The sequence below is a fragment of the Notolepis coatsorum genome (genome assembly GCF_963971535.1).
Source record: "Notolepis coatsorum genome assembly, chromosome: 4".
In the NCBI taxonomy this organism is placed as follows: Eukaryota; Metazoa; Chordata; class Actinopteri; order Aulopiformes; family Paralepididae; genus Notolepis; species Notolepis coatsorum.
The window spans coordinates 10,081,939-10,106,736 of NC_140168.1; the positions used below are offsets into that span (position 1 = coordinate 10,081,939).

General features: G+C 42.9%; 1 protein-coding gene across 1 annotated transcript in view; it reads left to right on the plus strand.

Annotated features, from left to right (window-relative positions):
- Nucleotides 1-4,034: 4,034 nt before the first annotated feature.
- Nucleotides 4,035-24,798, plus strand: part of LOC311226400 (organic cation/carnitine transporter 2-like) — a gene marked incomplete at both ends in the record, with an annotated part of 34,078 nt that continues 13,314 nt past the window's right edge. Inside the window, 5 exons of the mRNA XM_084311829.1 lie at nucleotides 4,035-4,152; nucleotides 7,095-7,180; nucleotides 9,004-9,107; nucleotides 10,138-10,292; nucleotides 19,659-19,830. Coding sequence (XP_084167955.1) covers nucleotides 4,035-4,152; nucleotides 7,095-7,180; nucleotides 9,004-9,107; nucleotides 10,138-10,292; nucleotides 19,659-19,830 — 635 coding nt within the window. The remainder of the gene's footprint in view (nucleotides 4,153-7,094; nucleotides 7,181-9,003; nucleotides 9,108-10,137; nucleotides 10,293-19,658; nucleotides 19,831-24,798) is intronic.

The following is a 24,798-nucleotide window of genomic DNA, read 5'->3' on the forward strand; positions in this document are numbered from 1 at the left end:
TGGCTATATGTCTACTCTGCCCGTCGCTTATCAAAGACTCATTTTCCAGTCAACATTGTCATGGCAGATTGTTTTTTTATCGCTTAATTTCCGTTTTCTAGCATTTTAAAAATCACTCGATTTCACAGAAAAAACAACACATTCCATGATAATCGCCTTTTACTGGAATATTCTAGAACGTTGTCATTGTTCGGCCATGTCATGAATCGTTTTCAAATAAACGCTAGATTATCAATAGTATATGTGTACGCACGCACGCTCTTGCGGCGAGCCGAAAATCGAGTCTCCTATTTCCTGAAGGCGCGCACAGTCAAACAGCGATAACACATAATCACATAAAAGCTTATATCTCTGTGAAAACGAGTCTGATTATCCTAATACTGATAACATAGATTCCTTACCTGAGATCAGATGGTATCCAAATGGTTTATTCCAATTCCTGATCGCCATTCGAAAAAATCGATATTTTTATTGATCCACCGAGTATACTATAAAACACATATTCCCCGCTGCTCCGAGAGTCCAGAATGAAGCTGGTAGGTGCCGGTTGCATGAGTGAGAAGTAAAACGTGGATTCCGTTTTTTTTTTCTCATTCATTTTCATTGAGTTCAATCCAAAAGGGTGAATTACCATCTGGAAGACGATAGGGGGCGCTTTTTTCACATCTGAGCGCCTGGGGTGGCTGATTTACCAACGGTAGACTCGGTTGATGAAATATGAATTCAGATCGCTAATAATAAAAGAAATGAGAAAAAACGAATATTCTCGTTATGGGCATTCATTTCGGGGGGTAAACCCAAGAAATCTCGGTTTGGGCATTCAAAGTGTTAAGCAAGTCAAGAAGAAACATCACAATAAATCAAGAACAAAACAAAAAACACCATGAAATCCAAAATAAAATGTAAAATAAATAAACGCAACACTCCCAGACATACCCCACGCGAAGGTAAGGAAAAACTCACTAAAAACCTAGCAATAGGAAAAAAGCACCACAGGCAATGTGGAGGAGAGAAACCTTAGAAGGGCCGTTCAAGCGGGGATCTCCCTTCTTAGATGTCGGTGATAGTAGTGTTGCTATAAAACAGGCGAAACAGTTGGTAAGTATGTACATATACGTGTAATAAAACACAAATAATTGATGTACATGCAATAGCAACTGGGGTACATGAGAACATTTAGAAAGATTGAAAATAGAATAGAGCTGATGACGGATCCATTTGAGGAGGTATGGGGGCGACGTAGAGAGGATCGTATCCTCTTGCTCATCACCACGGGACGTCCACCACTTAATAAATAATGTAATAAAACACAAATATGTACATGCAATAGCAACTTTCCTGTCTAAATACCAAATATAGGGTATAGCTTGAGGTGTAGGGGTCAGGGGAGACTGGCCATCTTTAAATGAACACGTAGGAAGGCATCCCACTATACCACATCATCATCCCCCCACCCCACCCACCGAACCACCTCCAATGTACAGCCCCCCCCCCCACCCACCCCACCTACCCAACCTACCCAACCTCCCCCAATGTACAGTTTTTACGTCAAATGTTTACCGGACTCTTTGTATCACAAACAGTACTGTATTTGCAAATCTGGTATGTCATAAATGTATAGATGTAGCAGTACTGTCTATCTGTATGTCATGTATGTCATATATGTCCTGATAGTGGGGCGGCATAGCTAACCTATCGTTCAATTTGTGATAAAAGCACCAAATTTGGTACATATTTAGCTTAATATATTTAGAAAAGATATGGATATTGGGGCATTGCATATTGGCATTCTGGTGACCATGGTAACCATTTCCAAAAATGGCTGCCAGAGATTACTGGCATAGAACACTTTGGCCACCAAAGCTATTGTTTCCACATTTTTAACACCACAAATAGTATTTACATATAATTTAAAGTGAAGAACATGTTTTATTAATTTTGTTTTTATAACCGTTACAAAACAGTATCAAACATTTTCCTTTTTAACCCCGCCCCCACAAAATGGTGATGGGCCTATTGCCTGATTAAACTGTAGCAAAGAATGGTTCCACAGGGTTCAACTGGCACATTCTCCATCACAGAAGCAGAGGCCTGTGCACTGAAGTGCAGCCTTCTTGCACGTATAGAATAGAATAGAAATACTTTTATTATCCTGAGGGAAATTTGACACTGCAAATCGCTCAACATTAAACATTTAGACAGAACAGGTCACAAATAAGAATAACAAAACAAATCAAATTGCCTAAGATAAGAGTAGAATAAAATAGAATAAAAATGGAATAAAATATACAGTAAATAAATACAGTAAAAATATACTGAGGTCTACAGTATGTGTAGTATTGCACAGTGCTGTTTCAAAAGTACCTGCAGCGCTTTTTGCAACCACTCTTGCAGCCACAAGAGATCAGCTTGTGGCAGGATTGTGATGCTTGTGGCAATGTCGTCCAGTGGGGCTCATACATTCCTTCTGTCTTCACCCACCCCCAGTCAATTGGTGATGGCAGCACAGGGTCTGGAAGCAGTGTCTTCCCCCAGATGTAACCACCCTGGTAGACTGCTCTCTTGACGTGCTCCACCAGAGCAGCTTGGGTAGGCGGGATTTTCTGTGCCAAGCTTTTACGTGGAAAGAGTTTCCTTCTAGCCTGGTCCACCTTGGTGCAGGTGCAGGTTCTGTCAAATAGAAGTATGACAAACCTCTCAATAATGTTCATTGCATAATCTGGGATCTCCTTTGGTCCATTTGCCAGCATCAATAGTGCATCTGTCAGGTCCGGCAGTGACTTCCATGTTGACCATGCTGCCTTCTTTCCGTGTCCAGCTAAACTGGATACAGTGTCACAGCCTGTCAAAGCATGGAACATTGGAAGGGCACATGACATCTCTGGTCCGAGGCACGCAGCTATTTGGTGGGCTGCCAAGTAGCGAAAGCTCTTGCCAGTTCCGAATGCTAGCCACAGTTCACATCCAGCTGGTAGTTGTGTTATGGCAAACACAGCCAAGACCACAACATCAGTGTCAACAGTGCGAATAAGCAATTGGTGGTGGCCATGCAGTGCAGCGTGTGATACATGCAGTAGCATTCAACTATCTGCTTCTTCATGGCTGCATGGGGCCAGGGTGTGGAGATCCTGCAGTGGCTGTGTGCTGAGCACCCCCACCCCATCAGTGAGGACAACCTCCTTGTCTTCCTCACTGAATACCTGAAGGAGGACCTTGGATAGGAAGCTGAATAGTTCTGTCTTGTTACTGTCAACCCGCAGAAAGTTCTGCCAGTTTCCTGGTATGGCAGCCTTCCCAACCACACGTCTCCTTACACCCTTTCCACACTTGGCTCTTGCTGTGCCTTTCAGGGAGTCATCCTTGTAAGTATCCCAGACAAGGTCCACACGTGACACACTGCGCAGCTGAGAATAGATATATGGAATGAAAACCTGCTGGGCATATTCATCAAATGTCTTGGCACCTGCTGGCTTCATCATCTGAATCATGGCAGCTCCATCAAGAACTACACAGGTAGCATCAGGGGCTTTAGTCTGAGATAGGTCCTCCAGGCATTTCAGAAGGTCACTCTTGGTCCCAAGTCGTAATCTTCCTCCATCAGAGAGTGCTGGTGGCCATGCTTGGTTCTCATGCTGGAAGAAGTCTTCCAGGTTTCCATCTCTTGTTTGACAGCTAATGTAGAGTCGTGAAAACAACTCAACATCACTTTTCATTGATGTCAGCTGCTGCTTCTCCTTACTTGTTGTCTTTGGCATTGAGCCAACAAACAGTTTCAACCGGTTGCGGTGGATTGTGTCATCAATGGGTTTTGTTCTCTCCACAAGACATTCCTTTGTGAATGCTTGGAACTGGTGTTGGCCAATCTTCTGTGCGTTCTTAACAGTCTCCACTGCAGATGGATCTGCAATCTCTTTGCTGTAAAGGACAAGCAGGTCTTCACTCTCCTCTTCGAATGGGTTGCCCAGTTCTTCCATTACATTGACGAGTGAGCAGACATCTTTTCGAAATGCTTTCTGCACACTTGCTGTCTGATCATGGTGGAGCACCCCATCTTGTCTTCCCATGAGCTGGTGAGCATCTCCAAAGTCCTCAATCAGCGCTGCAACCTCAGGGCCAGCTACCATCCACCGTCGGAGGGCACTAGGGTTGTCTGTAAGACCTACCACCCCTCCATCACTCTTGATGCAAGCATTATTTTGCTCATGTGCTTGATCAATGGGGATTGCCGAGAAGACCCGATTGGTCTTCTGAATGGTGAAATTGTCAACATTAAATTCTCTGGCAACATCTGGATGTCTTGTTGGTAGTTCAGTCATGTCACAAAGATGAACTGGGATCCAGCGGGCATAGTTGGTATGGTCCAGAGCGAAGAACCAGGGGACGAGTTCTGTCAGAGCATCGAGGTACATGCTGAAGGAGGACTGCCGCAGGGATCTCACATAGACCAATACACACAGCTCCAATGACATGACTGTTGCCCAGTACTGGAATTGAGGGCAGCTCTCCTCCCTCCTTGAGCACCATTCATCAAACCCCAAAGGTACATCTTCTGTATCTGTATTACGGTTATTGTAGGCCCGATACTGCAGGACATATAGTGCAGCCACTGTGACTTGGTGGGCACGTCTGGTGCGAGCAACATGTGCTGCACGCAAGAAGGAGTCAGCAGTGCCTGCTGTTGTGATCTCTGCTTGTACCAGTGCCTCAACCCAGCCACTGCTTTTCAACCAATCACCCAGGGTCTTCAGAGCTGCCATCTCTATATGCAGGCCGCCAAACATCACAACAAATTTGTCTTCCGCATACATCTCTGGCCACTTCCACTGAATCTGCTTGGCAATAGCATACAGGGGTTGATCAAATGTTACTACTGGTGTCTGCCCAGAATTCAGATGTTAAACTGCATTTCTGACTACATCCATGGAGTGTTTGATCATTGCCACTGTGTGGGCACTCTCGTGGAACAGGGGTAGTAGGGCACTTGGGCAGATTACTTTTCTTCCAGCAAGCTGTTGACTTGCATGGTATGCAGCCCAGGACATGTTGTCCACACTCTGATTCACAGAGTTCTCTTCATCACTTGCAAGACTCTTCCGCACATTTTCTAGCCAGCAGTACCCTTCCTTGATGTTATGGTGAGAGTTTTCCCTGCTCAGAGATGCCACAGTGCTAGGTGGTACAGGTGCCTTTGTGGTGCTACGGACAACTGGTGGGACTTCTGTGTAGTAGCTTGGCAAATGGCCTACTGTCTTTTGGCTTCCACACCCTCCAACAATCACAATACTGCGGTCAACTCCTTGACCTGCAAATGTAGGGTGTTGAAGGAGTGAAATACCTGTGCCATGAAAGGACTACTTTGAGGTAGTTGAGCTAGGGTTATGGTCAATATTATCAACCGCAGCAGTTGTGAAGACGTCACCACACATCTTAGCAGGGCAGATGAATAAACTCACAAAATACAGCGCTACTCACAATAATCTGCAATACAGTGAAGAAACACGAAAATCTATCTTATCTTGTATTCATTCACAACTTGTCAGAAACAAAAGAATGTAACCTACCTGTATCTCCTCCGTAAACAGACTGGGAAAAAGGTGGGCGACATATCATGTGTCCAGCTGGAAATAGCAGCAATAAGGCAAGGGTGACCCTAAACAATGGTATAGGGGCACAGCGCCACAGTGATAATGCGCCAGCGCCACCATGTGGTAAAAAAAAAAAAAAGGTATATGTAAAAATATTGTAATATTTTTATTTTTTATTTTATTTTATTTTTTATTTCCTTAGAATGGTGAGTGAGTATTTTATTTGGTTCTCAGGGTTAGTGGGATCTAGATTATATCCATTATTGCATGCAAATCCAATGGGATAAGAAAGTTTGACTAAGCGCTGGTGGCCATTTTGAAAAATGCCTGCCACGGCCACCAGGTTTGTAATGCCCCAATATCCAGTTTTGTTTCCAATATATCTATCAACACATCTGCCAAATTTGGTGCTTTTATCACAAAATGAACAATTGGTTTGATATGTTGAGCTATGCCGCACCACTATGATGAATTGAAAATGGGGGACCCTGATGTAAACAAGACGTAAGTCTTTCTCTGGTCTGCATTCCCTTAACAATTGTGTATATTGAGCTGTACTGTATTGTACCCATTCTGCAATCTGTTAATAAAGTTTTCAATGAATCAATGAATCAAAACCTCACCCCTCCTACCCAACCTCCTCCAATGTACAGTTTCTTCCCCCTCAAATGTATATACTCTCTTTTTTAGACCCTTTTTGTACTGTATTTGTGGTATGTCATAATTTGTTATGATGAATTGAAAATGGGGGACCCTGATGTAAACAAGACGAAAGTCTTTCTCTGGTCTGCATCCCCTTAACAATTGTGTGTGTATTGAGCCGTACTGTATTGTACCCATTCTGCAATCTGTTAATACAGTTTTCAATCAATCAATCAATCAATCAATCAATCAATCAATCAATCAATCAATCAATGTCATTCGATGCCGCAGGCGAGACCCAACCATTAAATGAATACTCCGGTTGTCACTGTCACTCAGGTTATGTGAGATTCTAATACGTCACAGAGGCACCGCGGGTGTGGTCGTCAGGTTTGTGTGAGATTTTCTTTTGGTAAAGAGACATAGCGTGTCTGCCTGCTTTATAAAGGAACGTCAGATTGTGACAGAATAGAGGGTGCAACTCGTTTTTAATTGACTGGAATCACTTGAGGCTGCTTTTTTCTGTTATTATCTGTTCAGTGTTCACACAAAAAAACACGACGGCTGCAAAAATGAGAGACTTTGATGAGATCACGTCGTTTTTGGGAGAATTCGGTCCGTTTCAGATCGCAGTGTGTGTATTGCTGAGCGCAAGTGCCATTCCAAACGGGTTCCTGCAAATGTCCATGGTTTTTCTATTGGATATACCTGAACACCACTGCAAACTATTGATCAACAACACAACCACCACCAGTGCCAAATATTTGGGGATTATTCCCTTTCATCACGAGGAGGAGGGTAACGTTAGCCGGGTGGGGCCAGACAGGTGTACTCGATACAAGTGGACCGAGAACTCGACGGATACAGTAGGAGGACTTGACAACATCACAGAGGCCTGTCTCGACGGATGGGTCTTCAGCACTGAGAAATACACTTCATCTATTGTTTCGGAGGTATTATAGCCCGCCTTTATAGTTACACAAAAACATAGCCTACTATATTTTACTTATGATAGATGGTTAGATCAAGCTTAGCCTCCCCATCATTCATATGTATATATTTTCTGTTAGGATATCTGTAACAGTATATTTGCATATCACAAATGTAACAGTACACCTGTATGTCATGTGTGTCATGTATGTTATGATGAATTGAAAATGGGGGACCCTGATGTAAACAAGACGAAAGTCTTTCTCTGGTCTGCATCCCCTTAACAATTGTGTGTATTTAGCCGTACCGTATTGTACCCATTCTGCAATCTGTTAAATAAAGTTTTCATTCATTCATTCAGCCTATAGTCTATTTAAGAACTCTTAAAATGCTTGCATGAAATCAACCCGATTTTCAATTCACATCTCTGTAAGTATAGTGGACAGAACACAGTTTGGGTTATTTTAACCGGAGTTGGAAAGTATAAGTGTAATAAAGTAAGTGAGTAGGCTGCTAATATAACTGACATACAGATATACAGAACCGTGTAGTAAAAAAGAGATTATAAAAAAATATATACTGCGAGTTTGTGAGTTTGAATATCTCCTCCAGTGATGATGTCATCGGATGACACTGAATGTTCTGTTCATTTTCAGCTCAATGAAATTATGTACAGTAGACGAGAAAATGGATTAGCACAACACAAGGATTCAGTGTCCTCTGATTAGATTAGATTCACTGTATTGTCATTACACAGTACAAGACAGTGCAACGAGATTGTGTACGTCCAACCAGGATGTGACAATCAACAGTCAGTTGCAATATAAGACACATATAAAACTATACAGTAAAGTGCAATGGTTAGCACAATGTGCAATGGTGAGAATAAAAAAAAAATTAAATAATCATTAAAATAAAGTCTACATAAGCTATGGGCTATATACACAGGTATACTGTGCAGTGGGCTAAGTAGATTAGTTTTGATTCAGAAGTCTGACATGCTGAGGGGAAGAAACTATTCGTGGTCCTGTTGGTTCTGCCTGGGAGGGCGTGCCCCAGAGCGGGTGCACGGGAGGGGGTAGGTGGATGACATCACAGGAGGAGATTATTCAAACTCAATAACTGTCAAACTAAATTAATGTGCGCAAAACAGTTTAGAGCCTTGGGATATGTGTGAGATCACATGTGAAAAGAAATACCTATACACAATCGGAGAAAGACTATAGTATAACTTGGGATTGGCTGTAAAGGGGAGAATGTATTACATTGAGCCTATATCCATTTAGGTATCTTGATCTGATAGGTCTTGGGGACCCCTATGGGTCCCATGGGGGTCCCAAGACCTATAAGGGCCTTATGACAAGATTCCTGAAGTGATCTAGTTCCATATGACACCACTATACCTTCACTACATTAATAAGACATAAGCCTGGCTGATGGTTCATCAACCGGCCTGTCTTCTGGGTTGTATGTATTACTGTAAACCCAACATGTACCAAGGATGTTTACCATGTCTAATCTAGTTATCTTTTTTATTATTATTACTATTACTATTGTGTTATTGCACAATCGAAGCGGGCATGGCCAACCGCATTTCACTGTATAATAATAATAATAATAATACTTCGTTTTATATAGCGCCTTTCAGAGGACCCAAGGTCGCTTTACATAAGGGGGGGGGGGGGGAGATAACAAGTCAACAAACATAGTGGACAGACACAACACATACATATATATGTATGCCCTGGTATGTATGTGATGAATAAAACTCTTGAATCTTGAATCTTGAATCTTGAGCTGGTGGTGTGTGATAATTGTAGTTTGGTTATGTCCTGTGTGTCTGCAGTGGGCGCTGGTGTGTGACAACGCATGGAAGGTCCCTCTCTCCACCTCCATATACTTCGTAGGAGTTCTGATTGGATCCTTCACCAGTGGCCAGCTCTCGGACCGGTAAGCCCTGCTATGTGGACTCGATAGTATAACTCTGCCCACATTCCTGCCCAGAGGCCCTCTCTCTCGTAGGATCGACTTTCTCTCTCCTTCTCAAAAACACGATGGGTGTGGTACAAACAGAGCGACGATCAGTGATGTATAAAGTGCTCGAAAGCCATACGCGAGTGGAAGTAAAAAATATCTTACTTGAAAGTGACTCCGGTAAAGATTAAAGCCACCCGTAAGAGAATCACTTGAGTAAAAGTCGCTCAGAGTAGCTCACGTTAAATGTATTTAAGTATCAAAAGTAATTAGCATGGTGTTAAGTATTAAAAGTAAAAGTACAAAATAACAAAACAGCAATTTTTTTTCTCTCCAAACTTTATTAAATGTATTTCTCCCTCCCCCTAGTCTAAATATCATACTTTGTTAGCGTGTATCAAACAACAATAATATTATTCTATGTATAAATAGTAAAAGGAAATAAAAGGAAAATAGTAGTTTGTCCTACTGTCAACAAAAACCAACAGCTATAGCTAGTGATCCGTATCCACTTCCATTCATTGTGCTAAGCTAGGCTAGCTTGCAGCTGAATATATTTCTCCTGAACACACAGAGAGAAAATTGGTATCTATCTTCTTGTCTGACTCTGGAGAGGACGGTAGTAATGGCTCATACTACGATATATTATTGTGGAAGATTCCCCATGTAGTAGGTTTTTATAATGCAATATATAAAAGTCATAATACAAAACATTTATTTGAAGTGTCATTCAGAGACGATGAAAGGCCTTAACCCGTTCACCACCACACTACAGAAGGTTAACCCTTTCACTACCACACTACAGACGGTTAACCGTCTGTAGTGTGGTAGTGAAAGGGTAGACCCTTTGTCGTGTGGTAGTGAAAGGGTAGACCCTTTGTCGTGGGTGGCAGTGAAAGCCTGAAAGGGTTAACCTTCTGTATTGTCACAGTGAAAGGGTTAACCCTTTGGTAGTGTGGCAGTGAACGGGTTAATGCCTATACTGTTGTCCATTGCTGTCCTTTAGGTTTGGGAGGAAGCCAGTGTTTTTCTGCAGCTTTGCCTTGCAGACGGCCCTCGCCTTGATCCAGGCCACGTCTGTCAGCTGGATCATGTACTGTATCCTCTACTGTCTGAGGGGAGTGGTCCATATATCCAGCTTCCTCACGTCACTAGTACTGGGTGAGAGAGTATGTGCACCTCACTAGATTCAAGATTCAAGAGTTTTATTCATCACATACATACCAGGGCATACAGTGAAATGCGGTTGGCCATGCCCGCTTCGATTGTGCAATAAAAACAATAGTAATAGTAATAATAATAATAATAATAATAATAATAATAAAAAGATAACTAGAATAGACATGGTAAATAGACATGTTAATAAATCGCTTAAAGGCACTGGATCCTATGTACATACCTATATAATGTGCAGTTTTTCTTCTATGTCCCTATGCTATACTTGCCGTTACTAACTACTATACTATGCAACAATCACAACAAGTTATTTTCTTAAAGTGTCCTTTTCCTTCCTTTAAAGTGTCCTTTTCTTGTGCGCCAATATGAGAATTAGAGACATAGATCATATTAATATAAGTCCACATAGCTAGGAAACAATGCTAAACACTGAAAAAGGCCATTTATAAGATAGTTCCCCTTTAAAGTGACCTGTGGTGCGTTTGTGTGTGCGTGCGAGTGCAGAATGTTGTGTTGTGTGTGTGTGTATGTGTGTGTGTGTTCATGTGTGCTTGTGTGTGGAGAGATCAGTGTTCATTGTTCTGATGGCCTGGGAGAAGAAGCTGAGCCTTAATCTCTCTGTTCTTGCTGCGTGTACACGGAGGCGCTTGCCCGACCGCAGCAGCTTGAACAGGCTGTTGTCGGGGTGGTGAGGGTCCTTCATTATTCTGCAGGCTCCGGATTTGCACCTCCTGTTGTATAAGTCCTGCAGGGGGGGGTAGTGCAATACCCGTAGTCCTTTCACTAGTCCTCAGTAGTAGCATGTCTCTTTCTCCGGACTGCACCAGTCTTTCTAGTAGGCCTGTCCCCGACTAAGGATTTGTATAGTCGATTTTGATGGGCCGAAATTTGCCAATAGTCGTCTGGTAGTCGACTACCCCCTTGAATGCAAAAAAAAAAAAAAAAGTATAATAAAAAAGAAAATGCCAAAATTATTTCTAAAACACTGGAAAAGCATGATATCACTGTCCTACTAAATGGTAAATGGTGCATTTTTTTATCCACTTTTTCTCCTTATTTTCTATTTTTTCTCCCATCCCAACTCCGTGTTTCCAATTCTCCCCTCCCCTGTCTTGAACGTTTGCTCGCATATGCCCCCCACTGGTCGGTTGTAGGGAGGATAGAAGCCTTGCATCACGTGTCCCCTCCGGTACATAAGGAGGCAGCCTGTCACATCTTTTCACCTGCCAGCGCGGACTCTCATTGGCGAGGTGTAACGCATGGGAGGCTCACACTACTACCCCCGCTACTTCCTGTCTCTGCTGTGCAGGCGTCCCCCAACCGACCTGTAGGAGTCGCTGTCCACAACGTCCAGATTACCACCCATCGACTTCCCACCCGCTGACTCTGCCAATTGAGCCAGTATGATGGCCGGCCCAAGCCGGAGGCAACGCCGACACCCGGACTCGAGACCGGAGTCTCTTGCATTGGTGACGAGCGCAATCTCCGCTGCGCCACCCAGCCGCCTAAACGGTGCATTTATATATAACAGCTTTTCTCCAAAGCGCATTACAATCTGTTCCTCACATTTTTACCCATTCATTCACGCATTCACACGTCGACGGCAGAAGCGACCATTATAGCCAGGTGCCGACCTGCTCATCGGGAGCAGTTAGGGGTTTTAAGTGTCTTGCTCAAGGACACTTTGACACGCTGCCCCGGGAGGAGCAGGGAATCGAACCGGGAACCTGCGGATTACCAGACGACCGCTCTCTACCTCCCGAGCCACTGTCACCCTGAGACCTGTTTACAAGACCCAGTAATACAACACCAAATTATTGTGTTTCTGTTCATATATTTCTCATTCACACACACGCACACACACGCGCACACACACACACACACACACACACACACACACACAACACCAGTATTTCTCGCAGACACAGAACTACTAAAAAAAAGAATATTGCAATTGAAACTGAATCACCGCGCCATCGTACAGTAAAGTGTGACAGTCTGACATGGAACTGTGTGCCACAACAAAATGCCTTCAAACTATTTTCAGCTGAAAAGGTCACAAACAAAAGTAGGGATGTCCGATATTATCGGCCGATATCGGCATTAAAATGTGATATCGGAAAATATCGGTAAGCCCTATCGGTTTTCAATTTTTTTCAATTTTTTTCAATTTTTTTTTACATTTCTATAACCTTTATTTACCCAGGCAAGCAAGTAAGAAGAAATTCAGATTTTTTTGATTGTCAAAAGTATGCATAATGTTGTGTTAATTCCACAACAAGAGATATGTAATGTTAATTACCTGAAATTATTCCATTTTGGGGGGGGGGGGGGGACCCTGCATATATCGGTATCGGTTGATATCGGAAATTAAGAGTTGGACAATATTGGTATATCGGTATCGGTAAAAAAAACAATATCGAGCATCCCTAAACAAAAGTGTTCCTCTAATAACACCCCAACTCAAATGCCTAATTGCCTCTAGGAATGGAATGTAACACGTTTCATTCACAGGATTTGTGTTGAATGGTCCAACTGTAGTATTTGAATTGAACACACCTGACGACCTGAGCTATTGTTATGCAAAGTAGCCAGGTGGGTACTTGGCACAGAGTCGAGGGGTCATTCTTGTGTGCGTGCGCGCGTGCTCCTGCTCAAAGAAGTTTGGTACGCCGTGCAACCCCCGTCCCACGAGCACTGCATGCCTGTAGCTATAAGGGATATCAAATAATAAGCAAATATGCAGCAAGGCAACCTTTCGTGGCAAAGGCATGTGTGGCATACCTTTCATCTTATCAGTGTGTGAAGATATATTACAGTATGCTATATACACTTGGATCTTTGCCAATGAACGTCGCTTGTTGAATGAGAAATATATCGAAAGAAGATCCAGACGAGTTAATGTCCTTTGCTGAAGGATACAGAACTATATCTACGGTCATGCTGTAAACGGAACTATCTACAGTAGGGATGTCCGATATTGGCATTAAAATGTAATATCGGAAATGATCTGTATCGGTTTAAAAAAATATATACATTTATGTAACCTTTATTTACCCAGGCAAGCAAGTAAGAACAAATTCGTATTTTATTTATTGTCAAAAGTATGCATAATGTTGTGTTAATTCCACGACAAGAGATATGTAATGTTAATTACCTGAAATGATTCCGTTTTTTGGGGGGCAGGGGGGGGGGGGGGGACCCTGCATATATCGGTATCGGTTGATATCGGTATCGGAAATTAACAGTTGGACAATATCGGTATATCGGATATCGGTAAAAAAAAAAAATCGAACATCCCTAATCTACAGTCATGTTGTAAACAGAACTATCTACGGTCATGTTGTAAACAGAACAGAACGTTTTTCTTTAACGGCATCAACCAATTAAGTGTAGGAATTGAATAACGCCTGTGCCCGACTGGACCCGAAATCAAAGTCTAAAAAACTGGGCCCTTCCCGACTGCAGCCTGGCCTATTTTGGCGCCCCCTGTAGGGCTCGGATTGGGGTTGCAGACCTCTGAGTCTCTCCCATATTTGTGGCGGGGCCTGCTATTGTTTCAAACAAGCCCACCATAAATGGATTTCACAATCTGATAACAGGAACACGATAACAATGTTTCTTAGTCTCGAGTGAACACAGTTCCTTCCACTGCTCAAATGTGTATCTTGCTCACTCACCCATCTGTCACCACAGGTGGATAACCTAGGAACCTGTGACGAGCGCGGGGAAAGTAAAACCAGCATGGCGGGTATCTGCCAGACAACAATGCAGCGATGTTCTCAGTATTATCCTCCTTATTATACAAAGCACTAAATGGAACAGGGCCAAGCTACATTCTCTTGTCAACTATGTGCCCCAAGAACATTATGATCATCTTCTACTGGTTTATTGAAGGTCCCAACCACAGCCAAAAGAAAATCAGGGACGCAGCCTTCGTGAGGACTCATTGCATCCAGACTGTGTACTGTAGATGAGAACTATTTTATTGCACTGCACCATTTTACTCTATTCTATGCTAATTTATGTCTATATTATTATTGCATTGCTCTTATTCTGTCTACTTTTATACTCAATCTATATGTCTGCACTTTATGCATTGCATTCCCAATACAAGTGGGGCCTCAGACCCTGGAGGTGGGCGGGGCCTCTGACCCTGGAGGTGGGCGGGGCCTCTGACCCTGGAGGTGGGCGGGGCCTCGGACCCTGGAGGTGGGCGGGGCCTCGGACCCTGGAGGTGGGCGGGGCCTCAGACCCTGGAGGTGGGACCTGTGCAGGAAGAGGGCTTCGTAATCGAAATTAATCGTTGCGAGATCGCATCGTTACACCCCTACAAATCTATCTAATCAAATTTTCCGGGAGGTTTTAATGTCAATTCTCTCAGCTAAATTTGTGTCTGTTTTGTATATTTTGTGTCTAAAAGCCTCTTAGCATGCGACAGCCCATATCAGGGAAGTTTTTCTGACTTTTTGCAACCGACACTTTGGCGACCCCTAGTGGCTCGGGTGTGCATATTTTGTAATACAATATATATATCGAATTGAAGGCTTATTTGTTGCCTGTCGATAGCGACAAAGTCCGACAAAATCCATTCAGCGGTTCTCGAGTTACATGCCGGTATTTGAGGCTTGTGCAAAGTACACGGTATTGCGCAAAATACCACTCCCGACTCAGGCTGCAGTAGTTCCGTCAATCTAGATCCAATCTCGAAAATGATTGTGGATCGTTGTAGCCAATGAGTGTGGCTTCCAATGATACCCCATGTGGGGATGTGTGAATCAGGGATCTAGGTGAACAACTAAATTATTTAACAGGAAGCCAAATTAATTGAAGTCTATGAGTTTTCCTTTGTACACAGTTTAATCCCTCCTGATCACTCATTTCTGAATGGACCTTTATGAAATTTGGATATGTACTACATAAGGCTTCAGGCTATGGCTCTGTCTGGATTTGTAAGCCATAGTACCTTCTGGGGAAATACTACCTCTGGACTACTAACTACTACAGAAAAACTTGAGTAACGTTTTTTTACAACTCAAGTTCAAACCTATGTAACTCTATTACGTTAGCACTAAAAGTGAATTTCTTTCTGGAATCAGAAACTTCAGAATGTCATCTTTCAAAAGAGACCAGGCTTATGCATGTGCTATAAGTATAAAGTATGTTGTTTTGGTTTGCAGAAAAAGTATGTAGTCCTCAAAAACGAAAACTAAAATGGCCAGGAGACTCATTGCAGGTTAACAGGATCACTTTTGTCTAAAGCACTTTGGGTTGCAATTCTTGCATGAATGGTGCTATAACATTATTATTATTATTATTATTATTATTATTATTATTATTATTATTATTATTATTATTATTATTATTATTATTATTATTATTATTATTATTATTATTATTATTATTATTATTATTATTATTATTACATAATCATCATGCTAAAAATCATGTGGCCTTATTGAGCCTTGCTGAATCACTAAAATGTATTCATTCGGCACAAGCACATAGGCACCCATTTCTCCTAGCCAAGCAAATTCCTAGTACGTTTTCTTCCAGGGGTACGTATGTAGCATAATATGTATATTATGTATAATAGTATATTAATAGTAGTAGTATATAATAATAGTATATTATACAATCAACCAGTTATATGGTCAGTATAAAGTACAGCCTACCTACTTTGCCTACGAGAATGCCACATGTCAAAAGGACCTAGTAGAAATCGAATGTCCAATGCCTAACGCCTAAGTCATAACAATAACAAGAACAACAACAATAATAAATTATAACAACAGTATATACAATTTGGTGTACACTTAAATAAGGCACCAGAAGACATCAACATTATCTTACAGAACTGTATGTTAGCTTTGAATCTAGCCTAGCGAGCTGGGCCTTCCATACAGCTAAGCTAGCAAGGTGGAATTTGAGCTACAATTTGACCCAATGGGTATGTGCTCTAAAATTTGATCATAGTGATTGATTGGTTTGTATAGTGCACCCAAGCTGTCAACTTACTGAGTCACTGTTCTGCACAACAGAGAGACCAGGGGTCCTGGGATATAATTAAAAACCTTTATGCAATAGCTCTAATCAATAATGGGATGCTCCAATCAGAGGAAGATCTGTTATCAACGAAATACCCCTTTCACCTTTTCTTGGAGTAAGAGTCTGGTTAGGGACAGACTACATAGCATGCAGATTCATAGTATTTATTATAGGCGACATCAACACTAAACTGTTCTGACAAAGCTAGACCGAAAGCTTAATAAAGTGAATCACTGCATGGATCAAAGTATTTACCGCATATATATACACATATTTTGTCTGAATATACCTGCATATAATCTTTCTATATATTTACTTATACACCTGCATATGACCCATATAACTCTGTATGATAGCATGTACAATAATGCTGTATATACCGTATATATATATTTATTCTTACAGTATATATATACAGTATATATATATATATATATATATATATATATATATATATATATATATATATATATATATATATATATATATATATATATATATATATATATATATATATATATATATATACATATATATTAGGGATGCTCGATATTGGCTTTTTTACCGATACCGATATACCGATATTGTCCAACTCTTAATTTCCGATACCGATATCAACCGATATCAACCGATACCGATATATGCAGGGTTCCCCCCCCCCCCCCCCCCCCCCCCCCAAAATGGAATAATTTCAGGTCATTAACATTACTTATTACATGGCGTTTTAACATTCGCCGAAATGCTTGATTGTGATTGGTCAATAGCGCTCGTCAGAGGTCCGTTATTACTCGATAACGGACCTCTGCTGAGCAATAATGACCGCTGTGCGCAGCTGTAGCAATCAAGCCCACTGACACACACTGCATCAGTGAAGCCAATCAGACACACCTGCCGGCTGCTGGCGAAGCTGCCGGCGATGACAGCGGAGCGACAGAACAGAACTGCGTCTGCATTTGATCTCGTCTTGTCGATGGTGTAAAATTAATTAGGTATATTGTTAGTAAGTTAGCCATGTAATAAGCGGGATAATGTATAGCTATACTCGGTCATTGTCGCAAAATAATTGACCTTCACTACGTTTAAAGAACACCTCGGCGAGGCGCCTCGGTATTCTAAACTCCGTGTCGGTCAATTATTTTGCGACAATGACTTCGTAAGCTATACATTATCCATTACATATCTCTTGTTGTGGAATTAACACAACATTATGCATACTTTTGACAATAAATAAAATCAGAATTTGTTCTTACTTGCTTGCCTGGGTAAATAAAGGTTATAGAAATGTAAAGAAAATAATAATAAAAAAATAAAAAAATAAAATTTGAAAACCGATACCGATATTTTTTCGATATCACATTTTAATGCCGATATCGGCCGATAATATCGGACATCACTAATATATATCCACATCTGTCTGTACATACCTGCACATAATCATTTTACATATCTGTAGATGCTATATCTATATCTGTACATATCCCTGACCTACTCTTATGCTGCTGGCCAGTATGACTTACAACTACCATGCTGTCTTTACACCTGTATCACTGTACATATTAATACTACAACTCTGTACATACATCTGATTAGCACTACAGTACCAATAGTACGAATCTCTCTCTATATATATATATATATATATTTAAATATATACGATTCTATATAGTTTTACCCAGTTTAATCACCTGCACATTGTGTATCACTATTGCACTTCACTGTTACATTTGCACTCTGGTTGGATGCCAAACTGCCTTTTTGTTGTACTGTATACTTGTGCTGCATAATTACCATAATGATAATGAAGTGTGCAGAAATGTCCCTCATTCAGTTTGGGCTTACTGATTCTTCCAGCACCTTCACAAAGACCGGGCAGAGTGAGCAGTGGTCATCCTTCATCATAGTCTTCATCATAGTCTAAATCTGTAGTTTCCTGCCTTTAGCCCTTAGTATCATGGTTTGACTTTTTTAGTCATACCACTTTTTGTAAATTGTAAACGGTGCATTTATATAGCAGCTTTTATCCAAAAACGCTTTACAATTTTGTTCCTAACATTCACCCATTCACACACCGATGGCAACCATGCAAGGTGCCGACCTGCTCATCGCGGGAGCAATTATGGGTTAAGTGTAGGGATGCTCGATATTGGCTTTTTTACCGATACCGATATACCGATATTGTCCAACTCTTAATTTCCGATACCGATATCAACCGATACCGATATATGCAGGGAGTCCCCCCCCCCAAAAAAATTGAATAATTTCAGGTAATTAACATTACATATCTCTTGTTGTGGAATTAACACAACATTATGCATACTTTTGACAATAAATAAAATCTGAATTTGTTCTTACTTGCTTGCCTGGGTAAATAAAGGTTATAGAAATGTAAAAAAAAAAAAGAAAAAGAAATTAATGTTTATTTAATTTTTTGAAAACCGATACCGATATTTTCCGATATCACATTTTAATGCCAATATGGGCCGATAATATCGGACATCCGTGTCTTGCTCATGGACACTTTGACTCGCTGCCCCGGGAGGAGCGGGGAATCGAACCGGGAACCTTTCCGACTACCCAGACGACCGCTCTCTACCTCCTGAGCTCGCTGTCGCCCCGTTTAGTTTACAGTTACACGATGCACACGAAAACCAAATTCAAATAATAATGAAATGCTGGGGGCGCCCGAGTGGCGCACCGCATACAGCACTACGGTGCAACACGGCCGGCGACCCGGGTTCGACTCCCGGACCCGGTGATCCTTGCCGAATGTCTTCCCCCCCGGTCTATCTCCCATTCCTCCTCTCTCTCTCTCTCTCTCTCTCTCTCTCTACCGGACTGCCCGGTAGCAAAAATCTATAAAAAAACTACAAAAACACGACTTAAAAAAATAAAGTAACAAATTTTTTTTTAATAATAATGAAAGGCTGGTCTCATGCTTGATCTGGTTTTGAATCTGGCCATATCTGATTCTAATGGGTGGTTACTCTGGTTTTGATCTGGCCATATCTGATTCTAATGGGTGGTTACTCTGGTTTTGATCTGGCCATATCTGATTCTAATGGGTGGTTACTCTGGTTTTGATCTGGCCATATCTGATTCTAATGGGTGGTTACTCTGGTTTTGATCTGGCCATATCTGATTCTAATGGGTGGTTACTCTGGTTTTGAATCTGGCCATATCTGATTCTAATGGGTGGTTACTCTGGTTTTGAATCTGGCCATATCTGATTCTAATGGGTGGTGACTCTGGTTTTGATCTGGCCATATCTGATTCTAATGGGTGGTTACTTACTTCCTGCTCCAGGGTTGGAGATCCTGGGGAGGTCGTCCAGGGTGACCTTCACTCTGCTGGGTCACGCTTTGGGTTACAGTGTTGGTTACGCCAGCCTCCCTCTCCTGGCCTACTGCATACGGGACTGGAGGACGCTGCTCGTTGCCATGGCGCTCCCTGGCTTCCTCTTCATCCCAGCGTGGTGGTAAGTGACTTGGTGATTGAATGGTTGATTGCTTAGTTAAAACCCTTTCACTACCACACTACAGAAGGTTAACCGTCTGTAGTGTGGTAGTGAAAGGGTTAACCGTCTGTAGTGTGGTAGTGAAAGGGTTAACCGTCTGTAGTGTGGTAGTGAAAGGTTAACCGTCTGTAGTGTGGTAGTGAAAGGGTTAACCTTCTGTAGTGTGGTAGTGAAAGGGTTAACCGTCTGTCGTGTGGTAGTGAAAGGTTAACCGTCTGTAGTGTGTATAGTGAAAGGGTTAACCTTCTGTCATGTGGTAGTGAAAGGGTTAACCTTCTGTAGTGTGGTAGTGAAAGGGTTAACCTTCTGTAGTGTGGTAGTGAAAGGGTTAACCTTATGTAGTGTAGGGTGACCAGGTGTCCCCCTTTTGGTTGTACTGTCCCACCATTTGACCAAATGTCCCGCGTCCCTCATATTGAGAGGATGTCCCTCTTTTCGAAGCCAAAAAAAACATGCGTCTAAAAGCCCCTCCCTACAGACAGTAAACGTAGCAACCCGCCTCTTGTCCACACACATTGCTCTGATTGGTTATAGTACTTTAGCGTGCTGCTTGCCTGCTTGTGACGTGACTGAGACTGAGTCGTGACGCTACCTCATATCGCAAATCTGATTGGTAAAAAAAAACACAACAACATTACAAGCGAACTAGTTCAAGATGGAAAGCAGTAAAAAGAAACGGACCTGCAGTTACAACCAAGACTGGCAAACGACACATGACTGGGTGAGGCAGATGGCAGGCAATCCGCAGCAGGCTTTCTGTGTTTTGTGTCATAGTTCGTTTTCAATTGCGCATGGAGGAGAATACAACTTGAAGCGCCACAGTGGACGTGAGTCTCACTTGAAAGTGGCTCACCAAAAAGAAACATCCAGATCTATGGATACGTTTCTTTTTAAACCAAACAATGATAGCCAGACGGACAAGGTCACTGCAGCTGAGATAACAAGTGTCTATCACACAGTACAACACTCCCATTCATACAGGTCAGCCGACTGTGGTAACCTTTAACCTTTGATTTACATTTACATTTACATTTAGTCATTTAGCTGACGCTTTTATCCAAAGCGACTTACAAGTTCTGTGCGACAAGACAGCAGGAAGGGTATAACTCTATCAGCTGAATAACAATGTTCATCAAAGTGTTGCGTGTTACAGTGTAGGTTAGTTTATTAGGACAAGTGCATGACATTAAGGTTAGTCGGGGTTAGATTTTTTTTTTTTTTTTTTTTTTTTTATCATTTCAGATAATGGTTGAAGAAGTGAGTCTTTAGTCGACGGCGAAAGATTGGACGGGATTCGGCTGTCCTAACTGGGATGGGTAGTTCATTCCACCATTGTGGGGCAAGGACTGAGAATAGGCGGCTTCTCTTTGATGACCCTCCGGGAGCTTGGATAGGAGTAGATCTGAGGCGGCCAGAAGATGCAGAGCGTAGGGGTCTTGAGGGTGTGTAGTTAGAGACCATTGACCGGAGGTAGGCGGGAGCGGTTCCCTTTGCCGCACGGTATGCTAGGTCGAGGGCCTTGAAGCGGATACGTGCAGCAATGGGGAGCCAGTGCAGGTCCCTAAGAAGTGGGGTGACATGGGCCGACTTCGGTAGGTTTGAGATCAGGCGGGCCGCTGCATTTTGAATGAGTTGAAGAGGCTTGGTGGCAGTGGCCGGGAGGCCAGCTAGCAGTGCGTTGCAGTAGTCGAGGCGGGAGATGACTGTTGATTGGACGAGGAGTTGGGAGGCTTCTTTTGTCAGGAAGGGGCGTATCCTTCTGACGTTGCTCAGGAGGAATCTGCAGGTTCTGGTTGTCGCTGCGATGTGAGCAGAGAAGTTCAACTGGTCGTCGAGGACAACACCAAGGTTCTTGGCGGTCGGCGACGCGGTCACAGCTGCATTCTCGACTGTGATGGAGAGGTCGGTCAGGGGGGAGGATTTGGCCGGCAGGTGGAGCAATTCTGTTTTGCTTAGGTTCAGTTTGAGGTGGTTGGTCGTCATCCAGGCGGAGATGTCGGACAGACAGGCCGAGATCCGCTCAGAGACGTGGATATCTGAGGGAGGGAAGGAGAGGAAGAGTTGAGTATCATCGGCATAACAATGATATGAGAAGCCATGAGACGTGATAATGTTACCCAGTGATTTAGTGTAGAGGGAGAAGAGAAGGGGTCCTAGGACCGAGCCCTGGGGGACACCCGTCCGGAGGGGGCGGGTGGCCGACAGAGTCCCTCTCCATGACACTTGGTAGGAGCGGTCATTGAGGTATGATGTCAGCCATGTCAGCGCAGATCCAGCCACTCCCATTCCTGCGAGGGCCGCGAGGAGGATCTGATGGTTGACTGTGTCGAAGGCTGCAGATAGATCTAGGAGAATCAGGACAGAGGAGAGGCCTTTCGCTTTTGCTAAGTGAAGTGCCTCTGTGACCGCAATGAGGGCCGTTTCTGTGGAGTGGCCAGTCCGGAAGCCAGACTGATTGGGGTCTAGGAGGTCATTCTGTAAGAGATAAGCAGTAAGTTGGTTGGATACAGCACGTTCAAGTGTTTTAGAAAGGAAGGAGAGAAGAGAGACAGGGCGATAGTTGGCTATGACGGTGGGGTTCAGGGTTGGTGACAGGGGCGTGACTCTGGCTTGTTTTAGGGAGGTGGGGACCACCCCCGAGTTGAGTGAGGAGTTGATGGTTGCAGTTAGGAATGGGAGGATGTCCGGTGCTATGGTCTGGAGGAGTGGGGAGGGTAGCTGGTCCAGCTGGCATGTAGTCGGACGGTTCGACGTTACCAGTGTCAGGGTCTCGGCTTCTGTAATGGGAGAGAAAGATGACAGAGTGAAGGATGAGGTTCTCGATTCAGCGTTTGGAATGGGTGGGGGTTGGGAGAAGGAGCTGCGGATGTTCTCCACTTTTTCCTCAAAGAAGATCGCAAAGTCTTCGGCAGAAAAAGATGAGGGAGGAGGAGGTGGGGGGGAGTGAGGAGGGAGGACATGGTAGCATGCAGTTTGCGAAGATTCTTGGCAGAGGCCTCGATCCTATGGTGAAAGAAAGAAGCTTTGGCATTAGTAATGGTTTTGGAGAATGTTAACAAGAGGTTGTGATATGTGTCGATGTCAGCAGTGAGGCGTGACTTTCTATACTTCCTCTCAGCCGCTCTCAGGACCTGTCTTTGTTCTCTCACTGCATCCGTCAGCCATGGACTGGGTGGGGAACGGCGGGCAGGTTTCTCAACGAGGGGACAGAGCTTGTCGAAGGAGGTTGCAAGGGCTGAGAGGAGGGTGGAGGTTGCCATCTCTGTGGGGAGAGCAGAGAAGGTGTCACTCAAAGGTAGAGCGGATATTATGTCAGAGGAGAGGGTGGAGGGGGATAGGGAGGGCAGGTTGCGTCTGAGTGAGATGGTTTGAGTTGGGGTGAAGACTTTTCGGTTAAGCATGAGAGTTAGTGAGAAGGATATGAAGGAATGGTCAGATACATGTAGGGATTTAAATCTATTCGGTGAAGACCATGGCAGTTATTCTAATATAGAAACACAATTTATTTGTATTATTATTTTTGTATTATACTACACTGTTTTCCCTAGTTCTGTGTTAAGTAAGGGATAATGTATAGCTACGAGGTCATTGTCGCAAAATAATTGACCGACACGTAGTTTAAAATACCGAGCCGCTTCAGCGAGGTGTTTTAAACGTCAGTGAAGGTCAATTATTTTGCGACAATGACCGAGTAAAGCTATACATTATCCCGCTTATTATATGGCTAACTTACTAACAATATACCTAATTAATTTGACAAATCGCAGTTGTTCTGTGGCTCTGTCAGCCCAAATAAAGTGATTATTATTATCGCGGGCAGCTGTTCTGGCTCCGCTGACACTCCGCTGTCAGTGCAGCGCTATACATTATCCCGCTTATTACATGGCTAACTTACTAACAATATACCTAATTCATTTGACAAATCGCAGTTGTTCTGTGGCTCTGTCAGCCCAAATAAAGTGATTATTATTATCGCGGGCAGCTGTTCTGGCTTCGCTGACACTCCGCTGTCAGTGCGCGGCAGGTGTGTCTGATTTGCTGCACTGATGTGGGCTTGATTGCCAACAGCTGCGCACTGCGGTCATTATTGAAAAAACAGCGGTCATTATTGAAAAATAATGACCGCTGTCGGGGGGCTGTTGACCAATCACAAGCAAGCATTTCGGCGAATGTGAAAACGCCATGTAATAACAGGGAATATCAAACACAAGACATTCCTGTCAAGTGATGACGTTTGAATATTTAAAACAGATGTTAGGTGGTATTTAATTTGTATTTATTTTGATTTAACCTTTAACCTTTGATTTAAATCTATTCAGTGAAGACCATGGCAGTTATTCTAATAAAAAAATTAACATTATCTATCTGTCCCACTTTGTCCCACAAATCTTACTGTTGTCCCACTTTTGGACTTTTTGCATCTGGTCACCCTAATGTAGTGTGGTAGTGAAAGGGTTAACATTCTGTAGTGTGGTAGTGAAAGGTTAACCTTCTGTAGTGTGGTAGTGAAAGGGTTAACCTTCTGTCATGTGGTAGTGAAAGGGTTAACCTTCTGTAGTGTGGTAGTGAAAGGGTTAACCTTCTGTAGTGTGGTAGTGAAAGGTTAACCTTCTGTATTTGTCGCAGTGGAAGGGTTAACCCTTTGGTAGTGTGGTAGTGAAAGGGTTAACCTTCTGTAGTGTGGTTGTGAAAAGGGTTAACCCTTTGTCGTGTTGCAGTGAAAGGGATAACCTTCTGTATTTGTCGCAGTGAAAGGGTTAACCCGTTGGTAGTGTGGTAGTGAAAGGGTTAATGGCAGAGATATCGTGGAGGATAAACTCCCAGACCATTTTCCTCTCTGCTGCGTTCAGTAGAAAGCTATCCGGCTGTAAGCTCGCCAAGTTTAGCACAAAGCAATGGAAGCTGATACGGACCTAGCTAGTCAAGCTG